This window comes from Nematostella vectensis, chromosome 12 (assembly GCF_932526225.1).
Source record: "Nematostella vectensis chromosome 12, jaNemVect1.1, whole genome shotgun sequence".
In the NCBI taxonomy this organism is placed as follows: Eukaryota; Metazoa; Cnidaria; class Anthozoa; order Actiniaria; family Edwardsiidae; genus Nematostella; species Nematostella vectensis.
This window is the reverse complement of record NC_064045.1, coordinates 14,255,739-14,274,929: the sequence shown is the minus strand read 5'-3', so window position 1 is coordinate 14,274,929 and position 19,191 is coordinate 14,255,739. Positions and strand designations below refer to the sequence as shown.

General features: G+C 46.5%; 1 protein-coding gene across 2 annotated transcripts in view; it reads left to right on the top strand.

Moving 5' to 3' along the window:
• The window catches only part of LOC5520178, a 131,797-nt gene that overhangs the window by 24,830 nt on the left and 87,776 nt on the right, over window positions 1–19,191 (top strand). For both annotated transcript variants that reach the window (XM_032365133.2, XM_048719933.1), the window contains 16 exons: window positions 453–807; window positions 1,092–1,318; window positions 2,547–3,209; window positions 3,547–4,203; window positions 4,492–4,694; window positions 6,599–6,926; window positions 9,352–9,543; window positions 11,967–12,279; window positions 12,655–13,183; window positions 13,781–14,053; window positions 14,259–14,554; window positions 15,005–16,035; window positions 16,277–16,447; window positions 16,968–17,272; window positions 17,561–17,675; window positions 18,235–18,950. In XM_032365133.2, coding sequence (XP_032221024.2) covers window positions 453–807; window positions 1,092–1,318; window positions 2,547–3,209; window positions 3,547–4,203; window positions 4,492–4,694; window positions 6,599–6,926; window positions 9,352–9,543; window positions 11,967–12,279; window positions 12,655–13,183; window positions 13,781–14,053; window positions 14,259–14,554; window positions 15,005–16,035; window positions 16,277–16,447; window positions 16,968–17,272; window positions 17,561–17,675; window positions 18,235–18,950 — 6,374 coding nt within the window. The remainder of the gene's footprint in view (window positions 1–452; window positions 808–1,091; window positions 1,319–2,546; window positions 3,210–3,546; window positions 4,204–4,491; window positions 4,695–6,598; window positions 6,927–9,351; window positions 9,544–11,966; window positions 12,280–12,654; window positions 13,184–13,780; window positions 14,054–14,258; window positions 14,555–15,004; window positions 16,036–16,276; window positions 16,448–16,967; window positions 17,273–17,560; window positions 17,676–18,234; window positions 18,951–19,191) is intronic.

Sequence of the window (19,191 nt, the reverse complement as noted above, 5' to 3'; positions counted from 1 at the left end):
TGAATGATATTACTGTACTTAACTAAATACAAATATGAAAAGTCGGTTTAAAGCATGCCCCATGACATGACGAAAAAACATGACGTGACGCGTCAAATAAGCCCATTTCACATCGAATAAGGCGAATAATTTCTCTGAGTAACTTATAGCAAACAAAATATCATGTGCGACTTTTTTTTAAATTGATGCGACTTTTTGTAATGTTTCATTGAAATTTGAGCTTTTCATCCCTGAGCTGATTACACAGGGCAATAATGATCAATGAAAAATTATCTTAAAAAGCCAAAATCTGGTTATGTGAACTTCGCCCTCACGTTATTTGTGTTTTGAAAATCAGTCCTTTTTACAAGGAACCTATAGCCATTGTAAGAAATCGTGTCTTCTCTGTCTATCTGGAATTGCGCGTTTTCCAGGTTTTTCCGTCATGTCATGCCCCGTATGTTTCACTCCAGATCGATGGAGAGGTATCTGCGAATGGTGCGGCAGCAAAGGACGCCCCGAGCGGTGGAGGAAGCGGGGGCAGCATCTGGATGCACTGTTACACCGTCAAAGGGACAGGAAACATCACCACTCATGGTGGCAGCGGCGGGATGTCGGCGGGCGGTGGAGCGGGAGGAAGAATCGCTGTGTATTTCACCGTAAATAACACCTTTACTGGGCGGTTCCTCGCACGTGGTGGGGCCCGGGGTGGCTCGGCAAATACCGAGGCGGGTGGCCCGGGTACGGCGTTTATTTATCACATGATGCATACTCACAGGACGCTGATTATTGACAACGGAGGACAGCATCCGCTTCGTACTCGAATTGGTAAGACACTAATTCAATGATTGCCATGAACTTCGAGCTTGACAATATTTAAAGATATTTCTGGCCACTATAAGTTATGCTACGCATCACGCGCCAATGCATCATAAACACGGGAAAGACAGCAAAGATATGCAATTATTGCATATATTTCTATCTTGAGAATAATGGCTGCAATAATATTTCACATTAGACACTATAAATATCCTTAGCTTTATTTCATGCATCGAATACACGCCAGTTACGATTCACACACTGTTCTTGTTGCTTTCACTCATTCTTATCAGGAGATTATTCCGATTTGTCGCGTGACGGCTGCAGGGCCTGGGTCCTTCCCGAGTCAGGTCGCCACCAGTTTGCCTCGTCTGTACATGCATTTGAGTTTGAAGAGCTGCAGATATCCGGGGGCGCTCACTTTGCCATCCAAACAGAGCCCGTTGACCGTAATGTAACGCTGTACTTCAAATACATGATTGGAGATAGGACGGGATTCGTCCATATCGGAAATAATCAGGTAAACAATTTTATTTACACGTGACGTATTTCAGGTTATGGACTGACGTCGTCACTTATTATTTACCGTAAATGATCTGATTAACGGCCGGGGCGTTAATTAAATTTAGATGGTCCGATGGGGGTAGTTCAATAGTGGTGTTCAATAGATGGTGTTCCATAGATGGTGTTCAATAGATGGTGTTCAATAGATGGTGTTCAATAGATGGTGTTCAATAGATGGTGTTCAATAGATGGTGTTCAATAGATGGTGTTCAATAGATGGTGTTCAATAGATGGTGTTCAATAGATGGTGTTCAATAGATGGTGTTCAATAGATGGTGTTCAATAGATGGTGTTCAATAGATGGTGTTCAATAGATGGTGTTCAATAGATGGTGTTCAATAGATGGTGTTCAATAGATGGTGTTCAATAGATGGTGTTCAATAGATGGTGTTCAATAGATGGTGTTCAATAGATGGTGTTCAATAGATGGTGTTCAATAGATGGTGTTCAATAGATGGTGTTCAATAGATGGTGTTCAATAGATGGTGTTCAATAGATGGTGTTCAATAGATGGTGTTCAATAGATGGTGTTCAATAGATGGTGTTCAATAGATGGTGTTCAATAGATGGTGTTCAATAGATGGTGTTCAATAGATGGTGTTCAATAGATGGTGTTCAATAGATGGTGTTCAATAGATGGTGTTCAATAGATGGTGTTCAATAGATGGTGTTCAATAGATGGTGTTCAATAGATGGTGTTCAATAGATGGTGTTCAATAGATGGTGTTCAATAGATAGGAGGCGTTTATTAGAGGGGGTGTTCTTTCCAAACTATAACAAAAAGAAAATCCCAAGTGCAGTGGAGTTCTGATCTCATTCAGGATCAAGTTAAATTATAGCCTGCGTGGCAAGCGTTTCTTGACATTATGCAAGCCTTAACCAGTAGAAGCCAAACTAAGATTAAGCAAAAAGGCAATTGAATTGAATTTATATTACCTGTATTTGTTTTTTTAAGCTGGGAGGGAGGGAAGGAGGGGCGTTAAATAGAGAGTGACGTTTATAAGATAGGGACGTTGAAATATAAACTTGTAAGCTTAGTGGGGGGGGGGGCGTTCATTAGATAGGAGTCGTTCTTTAGATTATTTAGATCATTTACGGTAATACTGTTTCGTTTATAGTCACAAGATATATAACAGATGATGGTTTTGCGTTGTCACTATTAAAGGTCACGTTAAATATTTCAGGTTCTGGACTTGCATCGTCACTTCTTGGACATACCATTCAGCGCTCATGTGTACAGGGGTGGTTACCTTGGTCTGGCACCAATATCTGAGATCAACCAAGTTCAGGTCCACGTGGAAGGAACACTTGATCACATAACAAATCTGACGCTCCTTAACAGTGGGATATTGCACTGCTACCTAACCGGTCATACCGGTTCTGATACAAACAGGAAGTTCGCATTCAACGAGACTTTGCGCATCATGGCGGACTCCAAGATCCAAACGCATAGCTCTAACGCGCATAAAGCCGCATTCACACTCCAAGCAAAGATTCTCCTCGTGGAAGGTGGCGCAAAAATTGACACATTCAACATGAGATTGGCAGCTGTCAATCTAACTGTTGACGACGGGGGGCTAATCGACGCCAGCGATGGTGGTTATTTACCGGGCAGCGGTCCTGGCAATGTTAGCACATACACTTGGAAGCGTAGCGGCGCGGGACATGGCGGGACTGGAGGGCGTGGCGCCTGCGATAGTTCAGCGGCGATCACGACTTGTCGTCTGCGTAAGGGGTTGCCGTACGGGAATTTGTACCTGCCGACAGACTTTGGAAGCGGCGGAGATGGTCCGAACGGCGGCAAAGGAGGAGGAGTGTTGTACTTTGACGTCACTGATACATTACAGGTCAAAACAACTTTTTCTACCAATTATGGCAGTGCATATTTCACATCACTATCACAGGTTTAAATATGTAAAGTCCTTATTTCTTAATTTATACCAGAAAGAAGGCAAATGCCTTGAATAAACGTCATTCTTTTCATGTTCCTTCCGCTGATTTTAGCTAACAAAAACTATGCTCTCTGGAAAGTACGCGAAAGTAAGGGCGTTTTTTTTACATTGTACAGTAAATTGTTTGACCTTTTACAGTGACTCGTGTGTTACTTTATGAATTTTTCAAAGTTTTTATATATGGTCCGGATTTTCCGCGAAATAGAAGTCAATGTTTATTTCTCTGTTCTAGGTTGATGGTTACATAGCAGCTAACAGTCGTGACGTCACTTCCGCTAATGGTGGCGGCAGCGGAGGAAGCATATTGATCTACACCCAGGCCCTCTCGGGCGGACACACTGGAGCAATCCAGGCCCTAGGGGGGACGGGTCAGGCAAGATCTGGCGGGGGCTCTGGAGGCCGTATTGCTGCCTATTACTACAACAAGATTACACACCACCCCTACCGGGGTAGTTTTGACGTCTACGGGGGGTCCGGAGTCTCAGGAGCTGAGGCAGGGGCGTCCGGTACAGTTTACCTGAAGCATGCTGGGAACGGTCACTCAATTCTGAAAGTCAATAACAACAACCAAAAATCTTCCATGGATGAAATCCCTAACTCTGGTTACCGATTGGAGCTTTCTGGCGGGAATCTTGATCGAGGATTGCGTTACACGGCGCCGAATGGCGTGACTGTCACGTCGAGCTGTGGATTGGCACCTTGTTCTATATGCTACTCGTGTTATATGTTTGCGCTTGCGCACTTGTTCGATCAGACCTACTGGACTGATGGTTGTCATTTCTTCCTCGCTGGCTGCTCGTCGACTCAACTGGTGATATCTTTACCGAAGGTGGAGTTTGTGAACCACGTGAGAGTCTACCCGATATGCTCTCATGTCACGGACTTCCAGGTAACTAGTCACGCAATTCACGCGCTTTCACGCATTCATAGTCACGAATACGAATAGTCACGCGAGTCAAACGTTACGCATTCAGAGTCACGCAAAACCACGTGCAGTAATGCTTTCACCACGCAAGCAACGTGTTTCCACAGTCAGGGACTCCATCTAGTCACGTAAGAACAGTCACGTAAATATTCAAATTTACGTTGCACAATACATGCGTGTTAGTGTTAATGATCCCGCGCAGTGATCGGTGGATGATAAGATTATATTTATAATAAAAAAAACTCTTATTAGGTGACGTCAAGCGATGGCGTGTCCAGTCTCCCTGTCACTAGTAACTACGTGTTGCTACGAAACGGCTGCATCCAGGGGTCGTATGTTGATCTTCCCGTCCGTCGGAACGTGGCTTCATTTACGTTTAGTCTCCGCGCTCTCAGCACGTATGCAGGGCTTGGCGAGATTGAGATATTCATAGAGGGGAGAGTTCGGCATGAAAGGTAACTATGGGATATTCATAGTGGGGAGAGTTCGACATGAAAGGTAACTATGGGATATTCATAGAGGGGAGAGTTCGACATGAAAGGTAACTATGGGATATTCATAGAGTGGAGAGTTCGACATGAAAGGTAACTATGGGATATCCATAGAGGGGAGAGTTCGATATGAAAGGTAAATATGGGATATTCATAGAGGGGAGAGTTCGATATGAAAGGTAACTTTGGGATATTCATAGAGGGGAGAGTTCGATATGAAAGGTAACTATGGGGATATTCATAGAGGGGAGAGTTCGACATGAAAGGTAAATTGGATATTCATAGAGGGGAATAGACGGCATGAAAGATAACTTTGGGATATTCATAGAGGGGAGAGTTCGACATGAAAGGTAACCATGGGATATTCATAGAGGGGAGAGTTCAAAATGAAAGGTAACTATGGGATATTCATAAAGGTTAGAGTTCGACTTGAAAGGTAACTATGGGATAGTCATAGAGGGGAGAGTTCGATATGAAAGGTAACTATGGGATATTCATAGAGGGGAGAGTTCGATATGAAAGGTAACTATGGGATATTTATAGAGGGGAGAGTTCGATATGAAAGGTAACTATGGGATATTCATAGAAGGGAGAGTTCGACATGAAAGGTAACTATGGGATATTCATAGAGGGGATAGTTCGATATAAAAGGTAACTATGGGATATTCATATAGGGGAGAGTTCGACATGACAGGTAACTATGGGATATTCATTGAGGGGAGATTTCGATATGAAAGGTAACTATGGGATATTCATAGAGGGGAGAGTTCGATATGAAAGGTAACTATGGGATATTCATAGAGGGGAGAGTTCGATATGAAAGGTAACTATGGGATATTCATAGAGGGGAGAGTTCGATATGAAAGGTAACTATGGGATATTCATAGAGGGGAGAGTTCGATATGAAAGGTAACTATGGGATATTCATAGAGGGGAGAGTTCGATATGAAAGGTAACTATGGGATATTCATAGAGGGGAGAGTTTGACATGAAAGGTAACTATGGTATATTCATAGAGGGGAGAGTTCGACATAAAAGGTAACTATGGGATATTTATAGAGGGGAGAGTTCGGCATGAAAGGTAACTATGGGATATTCATAGAGGGGAGAGTTCGACATGAAAGGTAACTATGGGATATTCATAGAGGGAAGAGTCCGACATGAAAGGTAATTATGGGATATTCATAGAGGGGAGAGTTCGACATGAAAGGTAACTATGGGATATTCATAGAGGGGAGAGTTCGATATGAAAGGTAACTATGGGATATTCATAGAGGGGAATGGACGGCATGAAAGGTATTTAAGATTGATAGCTTTGCTCAAGATAAGTGCTGACCAACAACATATTCAAAGTCATTTTTTCTGGGCCCAAATGTATTTTTTGACACTTAATGAAACAGATTTAGTCACACCTTTATTTGGCCGTATACAAAATTGGGTGAAACAGGTTAACTATGAAATAAAAATCTAGGCATCTTAAAGAGTTAGATTTTACCTTGAAAACACCCCGTTATTACGGACAAAAAACAGCTTCCAATTGATTGAATCTTTAACTTAGATAGGACATAAACACCAGAAAAATAAAAGGGAGGAAAAAACATTTATTCGAAAAAGAGAGAAAAAAGGATTCTTTTTCTTTATTTCTTGGAGATTCACTTGCTGCACGCAGGCTACTCCTTCTCGAATATTTATATTTTATTAAAATGCACCAAAACTTGTATTCGACCAAATTTTCGTCTTTAATTACACTTTTTCAGGGCAGAGTCTAATACCAGTTTTGGTGAATTTTATTTATTCTTCTCGTTACCATCACGGTATTTGGTTCTTTTGTATTGAGGTATAGTTTATATAGGGTATTCTGTCTCTAGGTACATCTATCGGCAATTCCAGAGCGCAAGGACCTGGATCGAGCCATCCGCTTCAACCAATACCTATGACTTTGATGAGATTCATCTCTATGGCAACGCTGAACTTGCTGTTCATCCGGGACCTAACATCACCACCCCAGTCTCCTTGCGGGCTGGTCGAGTGTATGGAGATAAGACTGGGTTCCTGCACGTTGGCTACCGCCAGTCCTTCGCGATAGAAGTCACAGATCCCGATATCCCTTTCGGGCTGCGGGTCTATGAGAACGGGAGTGTGGCGTTGCCACACAGGGCTTTTCTTCAGCGAGTCAGCTTCAAGACGTCAGGAAAAGTACGTCCTTCTTTGAGCGAACACTAGATATACACACATCGGCACCAGTCGGGCCAGTGATGGAACACTAGCCATACACACATCGGCACCAGTCGGGCCAGTGACGGAACACTAGCTATACACACATCGGCACCAGTCGGGCCAGTGACGGAACACTAGCTATACACACATCGGCACCAGTCGGGCCAATGACGGAACGCTAGCTATACACACATCGGCACCAGTCGGGCCAGTAACGGAACACTAGCTATACACACATCGGCACCAGTCGGGCCAGTGACGGAACACTAGCTAAACACACATCGGCACCAGTCGGGCCATTGACGGAACACTAGCCATACACACATCGGCACCAGTCGGGCCAGTGACGGAACACTAGCTATACACACATCGGCACCAGTCGGGCCAGTGACGGAACACCAGCTATACACACATCGGCACCAGTCGGGACAATGACGCAACACTAGCCATACACACATCGGCACCAGTCGGGCCAGTGACGGAACACTAGCCATACACACATCGGCACCAGTCGGGCCAGTGACGTAACACCAGCTATACACACATCGGCACCAGTCGGGCCAGTGACGGAACACTTAGCTATACACACATCGGCACCAGTCGGGCCAGTGACGGAACACTAGCTATAAGCACATTGGTACCAGTCGGGCCAATGACGGAACACTAGCTATAAGCACATCGGCACCTGTCGGGCCAGTGACGGAACACTAGCTATAAGCACATCGGCACCTGTCGGGCCAGTGACGGAACACTAGCCAAACACACATCGGCACCAGTCGGGCCAGTGACGGAACACTAGCTATACACACATCGGCACCAGTCGGGCCAGTGACGGAACACTAGCTATACACACATCGGCACCAGTCGGGCCAGTGACGGACCACTAGCCATACACACATCGGCGCCAGTCGGGCCAGTGACGGAACACTAGCTATACACACATCGGCACCAGTCGGGCCAGTGACGGAACACTAGCTATACACACATCGGCACCAGTCGGGCTAGTGAGTAACACTAGCTATACACACATCGGCACCAGTCGGACCAGTGACGGAACACTAGCTCTACAAACCTCGGCACCAGTCGGGCCAGTGACGGAACACTAGCTAAACACACAATGGCACCAGTCGGGCCAGTGACGGAACACTAGCTATACACACATCGGCACCAGTCGGGCCAATGACGGAACACTAGCTATACACACATCGGCACCAGTCGGGCCAGTGACGGAACACTAGCTATAAGCACATCGGCACCTGTCGGGCCAGTGACGGAACACTAGCCATACACACATCGGCGCCAGTCGGGCCAGTGACGTAACACCAGCTAAACACACATCGGCACCAGTCGGGCCAGTGACGGAACACTAGCTATAAGCACATCGGCACCAGTCGGGCCAATGACGGAACACCAGCTATACACACATCGGCACCAGTCGGGCCAGTGACGGAACACTAGCTATAAGCACATCGGCACCAGTCGGGCCAATGACGGAACACTAGCTAAACACACAATGGCACCAGTCGGGCCAGTGACGGAACACTAGCTATACACACATCGGCACCAGTCGGGCCAATGACGGAACACTAGCTATACACACATCGGCACCAGTCGGGCCAGTGACGGAACACTAGCTATGCACACATCGGCACCAGTCGGGCCAGTGACGGAACACTAGCTATACACACATCGGCACCAGTCAGGCTAGTGATGGAACACCAGCTATACACACATCGACACTAGTCAGGCCAGTGACGGAACACTTAGCTATACACACATCGGCACCAGTCGGGCCAATGACGGAACACTAGCTATACACACATCGGCACCAGTCAGGCCAGTGACGGAACACTAGCTATACACACATCGGCACCAGTCAGGCTAGTGACGGAACACCAGCTATACACACATCGGCACCAGTCGGGCCAGTGACGGAACACTAGCTATACACACATCGGCACCAGTCGGGCCAGTGACGGAACACTTAGCTATACACACATCGGCACCAGTCAGGCTAGTGACGGAACACTAGCTATACACACATCGGCACCAGTCGGGCCAGTGACGGAACACTTAGCTATACACACATCGGCACCAGTCGGACCAGTGACGGAACACTAGCTATAAGCGCATCGGCACCAGTCGGGCCAATGACGGAACACTAGCCATACACACATCGGCACCAGTCGGGCCAATGACGGAACACTAGCTATACACACATCGGCACCAGTCAGGCTAGTGACGGAACACCAGCTATACACACATCGACACTAGTCGGGCCAATAATGGAACACTACTGTTTCTCATATCGTTATGATATCTGGTACAAGGGGCCGTATAATCATCCCGTATATACACTACTATACGGGGCTGTTCTTATGATAGCCATTCTTGTCTTCCCTAGATATCCGGGATACGAGATCTGTTCGTGTTCGATGGCGGCTCATTCTATGCAGACTCAAACTCGAGCCTTGGTGACGTTACAATGCCCGGCGAGTATGACGTCACTTCTCTTCACGTTCAGGATCAGGGCACATTCGAACTGTTCTCATCGCACAAGAGGCTGCGCTCAACGCTCAGGAGTACTAATGTCACGGTGAGGGGACGTGACATGAAATATATATATTATTTTGCAGAAGTTTTGTCTATTGAAGAGGGGATTAACCCCCTTCTTGAAAGATAAAGTGGTATCCTGGGCCGGACCTAGTGGTGCACGCGCACCGCAGTTTGTAGCGCATTGATTCATGGGTAACTTATAGATAGCTAAATAAAATGTTCGCATGCAAAATAATAATGCTAAAACATTCCAAGCTAGATTTTTATACGATTATATGCTTATTTCCACGAAAACAATTAAGGAGACGGCGGGTTACGACACAACGACTGCAACCTTGATTTAAATAGGCGTGCTTCCGAGCATAAACAGATAAAAAGATCTGTGATGAGCCTAAACCAGAGAAAAAGTTTGCCTTATCAGGGGGGACGGGGTTTGGTGAGTTAAGAAAAAGTTTGCCTTATCAGGGGGGACGGGGTTGGGTGAGTTATGAAAAAGTTTGCCTTATCAGGGGGGACGGGGTTTGGTGAGTTAAGAAAAAGTTTGCCTTATCAGGGGGAGGGGGTTGGGTGAGTTATGAAAAAGTTTGCCTAATCAGGGGGAGGGGGTTGGGTGAGTTAAGAAAAAGTTTGCCTTATCAGGGGGAGGGGGTTGGGTGAGTTATGAAAAAGTTTGCCTTATCAGGGGGGACGGGGTTGGGTGAGTTAAGAAAAAGTTTGCCTTATCAGGGGGAGGGGGTTGGGTGAGTTAAGAAAAAGTTTGCCTGATCAGGAGGAGGGGGTTGGGTGAGTTAAGAAAAAGTTTGCCTTATCAGGGGGGACGGGGTTAGGTGAGTTATGAAAAAGTTTGCCTTATCAGGGGGGACGGGGTTTGGCGAGTTAAGAAAAAGTTTGCCTGATCAGGGGGGAGGGGGTTGGGTGAGTTAAGAAAAAGTTTGCCTAATCAGGGGGAGGGGGTTGGGTGAGTTAAGAAAAAGTTTGCCTTATCAGGGGGAGGGGGTTGGGTGAGTTATGAAAAAGTTTGCCTTATCAGGGGGGACGGGGTTGGGTGAGTTAATAAAAAGTTTGCCTTATCAGGGGGGACGGGGTTGGGTGAGTTATGAAAAAGTTTGCCTGATCAGGGGGAGGGGGTTGGGTGAGTTAAGAAAAAGTTTGCCTTATCAGGGGGAGGGGGTTGGGTGAGTTAAGAAAAAGTTTGCCTGATCAGGGGGAGGGGGTTGGGTGAGTTAAGAAAAAGTTTGCCTAATCAGGGGGAGGGGGTTGGGTGAGTTAAGAAAAAGTTTGCCTTATCAGAGGGAGGGGGTTGGGTGAGTTATGAAAAAGTTTGCCTTATCAGGGGGGACGGGGTTGGGTGAGTTATGAAAAAGTTTGCCTTATCAGGGGGAGGGGGTTGGGTGAGTTAAGAAAAAGTTTGCCTGATCAGGGGGAGGGGGTTGGGTGAGTTAAGAAAAAGTTTGCCTTATCAGGGGGGACGGGGTTGGGTGAGTTATGAAAAAGTTTGCCTTATCAGGGGGGACGGGGTTTGGCGAGTTAAGAAAAAGTTTGCCTGATCAGGGGGAGGGGGTTGGGTGAGTTAAGAAAAAGTTTGCCTAATCAGGGGGAGGGGGTTGGGTGAATTAAGAAAAAGTTTGCCTAATCAGGGGGAGGGGGTTGGGTGAGTTAAGAAAAAGTTTGCCTTATCAGGGGGAGGGGGTTGGGTGAGTTATGAAAAAGTTTGCCTTATCAGGGGGGACGGGGTTGGGTGAGTTAATAAAAAGTTTGCCTTATCAGGGGGGACGGGGTTGGGTGAGTTATGAAAAAGTTTGCCTGATCAGGGGGAGGGGGTTGGGTGAGTTATGAAAAAGTTTGCCTGGTCAGGGGGACGGGGTTGGGTGAGTTAAGAAAAAGTTTGCCTGACCAGGAGGAGGGGGTTGGGTGAGTTAAGAAAAAGTTTGCCTTATCAGGGGGAGGGGGTTGGGTGAGTTAAGAAAAGTTTGCCTTATCAGGGGGGACGGGGTTGGGTGAGTTATGAAAAAGTTTGCCTTATCAGGGGGGACGGGGTTGGGTGAGTTAATAAAAAGTTTGCCTTATCAGGGGGGACGGGGTTGGGTGAGTTAATAAAAAGTTTGCCTGATCAGGGGGAGGGGGTTGGGTGAGTTAAGAAAAAGTTTGCCTTATCAGGGGGAGGGGGTTGGGTGAGTTAAGAAAAAGTTTGCCTGATCAGGGGGGGGGGGGGTTGGGTGAGTTAAGAAAAAGTTTGCCTTATCAGGGGGGGGGGGGGGTGGGTGAGTTATGAAAAAGTTTGCCTGATCAGGGGGGAGGGGGTTGGGTGAGTTGGGGCACCAGGGACAAGTGATGCCAAAATATTTATATTAAAATTTAAAAGGAAAGGACTCCTTGAATATTTTCATAATGTTCCTGTATCGTGCCCCCCTCCCCCTTTTTTAAGGCCTGCTCTTCTCATGATTCGATTGATATTTAACTTAGATCTACGGCGGTGGCCATTTTAAGTCAAACAACCGACTGACCATCGCGACTTCGCACCTTCTGGCCGTGTACTCAGGCGGGAGACTAAGTCACAATCACGCAGGCTACATCACCAAGGAGGGGAGGACTGGGAATGAGTACGAACCTTCTGAGGGCCCCGGTCAGGGGACTGGACACGTGTCCGGTGCTAGTGGCGCGGGGCATGCTGGTACTGGTGGCCAGGGGTATGGGACGAGCCGTACTGGTCAGTTCTATGGGTCTGTGTACGCACCAAAGGATTATGGGAGCGCTGGAGGATATGGACAACACTATGGTATGTGTAAAGTAATGATATATAGTCGGCAATGTCGCGATTTGGAGCGTTGTTTTCTGAATCGTTTTTTCAAGTTTTAAAATCTTGTTGACGTACCCGTCAAAATGAGTATACATAGCAATGAAAATTGAAGCATTCATTTCATTCAATTCACTTGAAAAAACACGGACCCAACTTCATTTTCATTTTCTCTATAAGATGCTTTATATAGACACTTCTATTTGAAAATTATAAAAAAAAATTTAACGACAATAAATACAATGATATAGCAAATGACACGATCAATAGTCTCTCAGGTGCATGATTAGATCTCCCAGATATGTTTTCGCGCGAATTTGTGTTGAAGTATAACACGCAAAACCCTTTTCATTTCAGGGATGCTGTATTACGGGGATTATCGCACAAGCAGCACTTCCCCGTCCGGTAACTCTATCTCGCGTGGCGGTCTAGGCGGACAAGGGGGCGGTGCATTAAAGATTGACACACGTCATTTCGTTCTTGATGGACAGCTGACAGCTGATGGGGAGGCGGGGCCTCCTTCTAGCACTGCAGGAGGGGGAAGCGGCGGTTCCATCTGGATCAACTGCCAGGACATGAGCGGATACGGGAGGGTGTCAGTTGATGGTGGAAAGGGGTCACCAAAGGGGGGCGGTGGTGCAGGAGGCAGGGTGGCGCTCTACCACACCTTCATGATGAACTTCAACGGGACGATCTCCGCCAGTGGTGGGGATAGTGATGTGGAGGCTGGAGCGGGGGGTACGGTCTACCTCGAGCGGCGGAATGGGAGCACAGTCGAGTATCGAGGACTCATGGTTAGTAACCTGGGCCGCTCCTACCCCTGGTCTGACGAGAAGCGCGTGAAAAGGTTGAGACATTTGATGCATGGCGTGTACAGCGATACAAGGTGTGTCTTAAAACTGTACGAAGCGCTAACCTTATAGTCGTTATGGGTTTAAACTGCTCTAGTCTGACTGTACGAAACGCTAACCTTATAGTCGTTATGGGTTTAAACTACCATGTCTGACTGTTGCTGTGCCGTTACGATGGTTCGTCCTACGGTTATGCAGTAGGTTCCGAAGCTTTTTCGGGGCCGCTGATTACCTTTTTGTCATTCTTGTCTGATTACAACCAAAACATATTTTTATCGTATGTACGGTGTACTTTTAACCATGTTCGCTTATAATCAACAGTAGTTACAGCACAGTGATACTTATATCTATACCCATAGAACAGGGCCTTGTAATTATAGAACATGTTAAGGTATGAAGCCTGAGTGTCCTGGACTCGACAGTGTTACAATTTCCCTGCCCTTCGTACTGTCGAAGGGCGAAAGGTCGCCTAGTTGCTGTTCGTTATGAGCTAAAAAATCGGGGTGGGGAGATGAGGAGATGGGAGAGTGTTGCTATATGAAGTGTCCCAGTTACTTTCGGCCTTCCGCTTAATTTATTCTGATAATGGCTTTACCATGAGTAAGTATTTGGTTCTCCTTTATGCTTTATAGATACATCGGTGGCGTCACATGGTTAAATGACCTCACAAACTATACCCTTGATGACTTCTTTCTCCATGGTAACGCACACGTTGCCTTATATGGCAATGGCTCCCGAGTTCCAATCTCTCTTTACGCTGCTAGACTAGTTGGTGATCGCACAGGGGTATTCCATGTGGGTCGGTACCAGTCCGTCGGGTTTGACAACGTGGACTTGTATTTCCCTATCAACACACTGGTGTATAATAATGGTGATTTGCAAGTGCCAAGAAGGCTTTCCCTCAGGTATGTAAATCACACGTGAAGCACATTCGACATGTCTTACGATAGTAATTCGCGCTATGCAAATGCTAAATATTGAAGATGTCCGTTTACCTAACTTTAATGCATGGTTGGATTCATACAAACCTCGGGCTCTTTTATTTATTAAATTATTCACTCATGGCCTTGTCCTAGAGTTATTTATTATATTCTTGACTATTAAACGTAGGGAAGTATACATGGAGATAAACGGGACATTACATCATTCCGTCGACTACACCATCGACAGGAATGGACGTCTGCTTCTGTGGTCAGCGGGACGGTCCTTAAACGAAGAGCAAGGGCACTTCCGTTTTATCAACATCTCTATCCGGTCCCTTGGAAGATTGGTGTCTACAGCTCTGTCGCCTGGCAATCAGTCACGTGTCACGCTTCATGTAAAGCGGTTAATTGTGAATGGCGGAGGAGGACTGGACGCGAATAATTTGAATATTATGGCCCAAAATCTTACAGTGGATGTTGCAGGTAAATTTCCGTGATTTGTCCTTTTCACGCATTGGTGCAACAATTTAGTATTTACCATATGCAAAACGAGCCGGGAACTGCTCTAGTAAGCCAGATGAAGGGGGAAAGAACAATACCAAGATGAAAACCTTGCCAGGAGGATCCCATAATTCCTAGCACATAGCTCCCTGCTCCGATCTCCCCTCCCCACTACGTTTGTAACTACACAAAGCTAATGGTTTCTGTTCTTGTGACTCTATGTATGATTTCTCTCTTTAGACTGGTGCTTAGTAACTATAACTAGAGTGTCTGCGTGTCGTCGCCTAATAACACGTTTTCGATTCCCGGTCGAGAAATTTTTTAGGGCTTTCTAGATCCCTAGATTACAGGATGGGTCATTTTTAATACGTAATAAGGATTTTAAATGGGAACCACTTTGGAACATGGTTGATTTAAATTTTTTAATATCAGGTGAAATATCCGCGGACTCTCGGGGATTTGGTCCCGGGCAAGGTCCGGGTGGTGGAGCTTCCTCTACGGCATTCAACACGGAATCCGGTGGCGGTGCTTATGGTGGGCGTGGTGGACGCGGGATCTACGGCTTAGCCACTTCCCCCGCCTACGGCACGATATATTTGCCTGAGGAGTACGGTAGCGGCGGTGGGAGCAGTGGAAAGAGTTCCGGAGGAAGTGGCGGGGGATGCTTGATATTTGACGTCAGTGAGATGCTGAGACTGGAAGGGGAGGTGCACGCGAATGGTGAAAGCTCCCCGGCAGGGGGAGGGGCAGGTGGAAGTGTCATTATCCGAACGAAGAAGTTTGACGGGGAGGGGAGGATAGCGGTGAACGGCGGTTTGAGCACGAGCAGAGGTGGGGGAGGGGGAGGGGGTAGGATCGCTGCGTATTATTCAGGGGAGTACACTTTTATCGGATCGTATGAAGCATTCGGTGGATCCAGCTCGTCTGAAAGCGGCGGCGCGGGAACCGTGTTTATAGAAAATAGGAAGAACGCTTCACAGCCCTACAGAACTCTTAAGATCAATAACGGTCAACCGAGAACACAGAGACCTTCAATCAAGGAGAACCACGAGGTCAGCCTCGCTGGAAACCCTTATGGAAATCCTTACTACTCCAAACTCTACCACTCCCCCATGGGAATAATTCTTAGCACCACAGGGGTACCGTACTGTCGGATAGTCAGCACGCGGCATCCTAATCTCTGCTCCAGCGGTTACGGCTCGCTGGCTCATCTATTCCAAACAACGTCTGATTTCTACCACACGGAAGACGCCAGCCCGGTTATCACCTACTCGTTTCCGTTCCCTCTCTTCCTGGACTACCTGCTGGTGTACCCGTCGTGTTCCGTGGATCACGTGACCCAGCACTTTGTGAGGGCGTACCTTCAGAATGCTGTGACCGTTGCATCACGTGACTGGGTGAACACCGCGAATTGTCTGCAAGGTCAGCCGGAAAGGTTTGAGGTTCGACGATTTACAGACAAGGTAAGTTGTTTGAATTTTCGCCACATCACACAGCATTTCATATATTCGACACGAAGAATTCGTCGAAGCCGTCGGTACGTCAATAACCTCGACAGACTAAAAGAAAGAGAAAGGATATTCCTGGATAGAATTACTAAGAATTGTATTGTGTAAGAATAATTTTTTTACTTCCGCTAGGGAGAGCACATTGCTTTTTCTTTTTTGTCTGGTTGCTCACCAGTTGTTTGGTATTCGCTATTAGGTAACAATCAGCCTTCGGAAACAATCGACGTTTTCCTCTTTGGCGCAAGTAAGAATTTTTATTGGAGAAGACCCGACGTCCAGTCGGCAGCCTTCGTATCGTGTCCAAGCCCCGGCCACGACATGGATACTAAAACAGCACGAGAGCCTCTCTGAGTTCATCTTTGATGAGGTAACGGGGGTAGAATGAATTAGGGGGAAGTAATGGTGGGGCTGTAAAAGAAGAACTCGTGCGTACAAAGGGGCGTGACCAGGGTACATCCCCCTCCTAAATTGGCCGTTAAAATTGTGTCTTTTCTTACTGAAGGTTACTAAAAATATCCTGTTTTCATACAATACCAATGTCAACGCACAGCCCCCCCCCCATTCCCCCAGCAACTCTTGGTACGCACCTGATTTGTTGGCATTTATACACAGCTTTTGTGCAGTTCTTCTTTTTTCGGTAAGGTTACGCTCTCCTCAAAAGAGTTCACTTTCATGGTAAACAAGACTTCTTGGTTTTTTATTAACGAGATTCAGTCACATCTAGTCTGATCGACATAAAATGCACCATCTTTAGGCCATGATAACACTATTTGACAGTTAGACATAATCAAGGCTATCTTAGCTAACCAAAACCGATATATTATGAATGACTATAGTGTACAAATTTAATTACTACGTTTGCTTATAATTGGTTCTGCTATGTAAAGCTTTATATTGGTGGAGGAGGGAGCCTCGGGCTGAGTGGCGATAACCTGCGACTACACGCCTCCAAGGTCAGCGGCGATGCAAACGGATGGCTCACATTACGTCAGAGCCAGAACGTAACAATGACTTCATCACATGAACCGCTTCCTTTTTCGTTGCTATCTCAACCGGGGACGATGTCTGGGCTTCCTGTTATACTCTCCTGTCGTGGAGTGGACTTAGTACTGAAAGGGCGCATGCGCAGTTTGCAGAATCTAACTGTCGGACCAGACTGCCACGTGACTTATCGAAACTCTACTGAAACAAGGTTTGCTGATTAGAACACCACGTATATTGTTCGTATGGTTTATTAACAAAGTTTCTTCCTTCTTGCTTTACCATCATGACTTCCTGACAAATCTGGCATTAAAATTTTCTGGTGTTCGTTGCAGACAGTTTCTAATGAATTGCTTTTATCGCACTAATCATCTCTTCGTTTAATTTCTTTTATTTGCTTTTATAAGAAAAATAAATGAGTGAATAGCTAAACCAAGGAAATAGCGACTGGATGTTTTAAGATGGAGCTTCTTTGTCGCTCACATTGTGTGTCCATTAGATTCTCTTTGGATCACGTGACAGTGCAGACGAATGGCTTCTTATCGGTAGAGAGAGAGGATCCGCTCACCGTTGAGTTTCGCGGCAAAACATTTGACATACGCGGAGGCGGCCGGGTAGGTATCACTGTAGGCTGGCAGTAGAGAGCCGGATCTAGAGGGAAGGTTTAGGCGGTTTAACCCCCCCTTGGGCTTCCAGAAAGCCATATGTAACAAAAAAAAATACCCCCTCCCCCCTTTGTCACTGAGCCAAACCCCCCCCTTTAGCCAAAAACTAGATCCGCCCCTGGGTAGGTATCACTGTAGTCCGGGTAGGTATCACTGTAGTCCGGGTAGGTATCACTGTAGTCCGGGTAGGTATCACTGTAGTCCGTGTTGGTATCACTATCACACGCGGATTTACAGTTATGAGACTAGCTTTCCCAAACAACCATTTACAAATAAAATGGCGGCCCTTGAAGGCACGTTTGAGTTTCTTTTGTAAAGACATAAAATTTGCTTGTCCCTCTAGATGGACCTCTTGTGAACACCTGGCTATTTCCGTAGAAAAAAAAACACAGCCGGGCAGTTTTAAGGATGCCTTTCTTTAGATAGTATAGAGATCATTTACATATATTCGCACGTTCTTTTCGGTAGAATAGAAATGTTTTTGACTATTCCTTTGCGGTGTTTTCAGGTCCAAGCCAACAGTCTTACTCTAGACTACAAGAACATTACCGTGGAGCCTTTCGCCGAACTGTCTTTTGACGCCCTAGCCCCGTCACGCAATACTCGCTTCCATGGTGACGGATATGGTCACGCAACAGGCTCCTCAGGAGCCGGACACGGGGGTCACGGAGGACAAGGCAACGGCCAATCACGCGTCGGCGTCTCATACGGGAACTATAGAATCCCCAATAACACCGGAAGTACCGGTGGCTCGGAAGTATTTCCCTTTACTGGGGGAAGAGGTGGGGGGAGACTGCAAATTCTTGCTCACGATACTCTTACAGTTGATGGGACAATCTCATCCCGTGGAGGTAATGGTCAGGCTACACGAAGTGGTGGAGGAAGCGGGGGTAGCATCCTGATCTACACCTCCCGTATCCATGGTGATGGCGACATAGACGCATCCGGGGGGTCAGGCGACATGTCGACAGGATACTATGGGGGTGGTGGTGGGGCAGGGAGAATTGCTTTGTATTATCGCGAGAACCATTTTCTGGGCAAGTTCCTGGCTGCTGGTGGGGCAAGCTCGTACGAGCCCGGGGGCCCTGGGACCATCTTCCTGGACGATGTGCCTGGTAATAACGCCACGTATGGTCATGATCGCATGGATGACGCGGCCCACGCTGATAGGCTTCTGCAGATTGAGAATGAACCAATCAATGGCTCCAAATGGGTACAGAACCGGTAAGGCCGTTTTTTCTACCGAAGAAACCTGTCAAGAATGAATCGAGCTGGTTTTATTCATTTCACTAGAAGGTCTTTAGTTAGGGGAGTTCGATAAGTTAAAGATGGCAATTTTGGGCCAGAATCTTGTTTTAAGCGTCATAAGGTGTGGTCATTGTGTGCTTGGCATGAATTTTTTTTTGTCTATTAAAAAAAGTCTGTCAAAACACAAAAAATGTCGACTTAACGTCGATTTAAATTA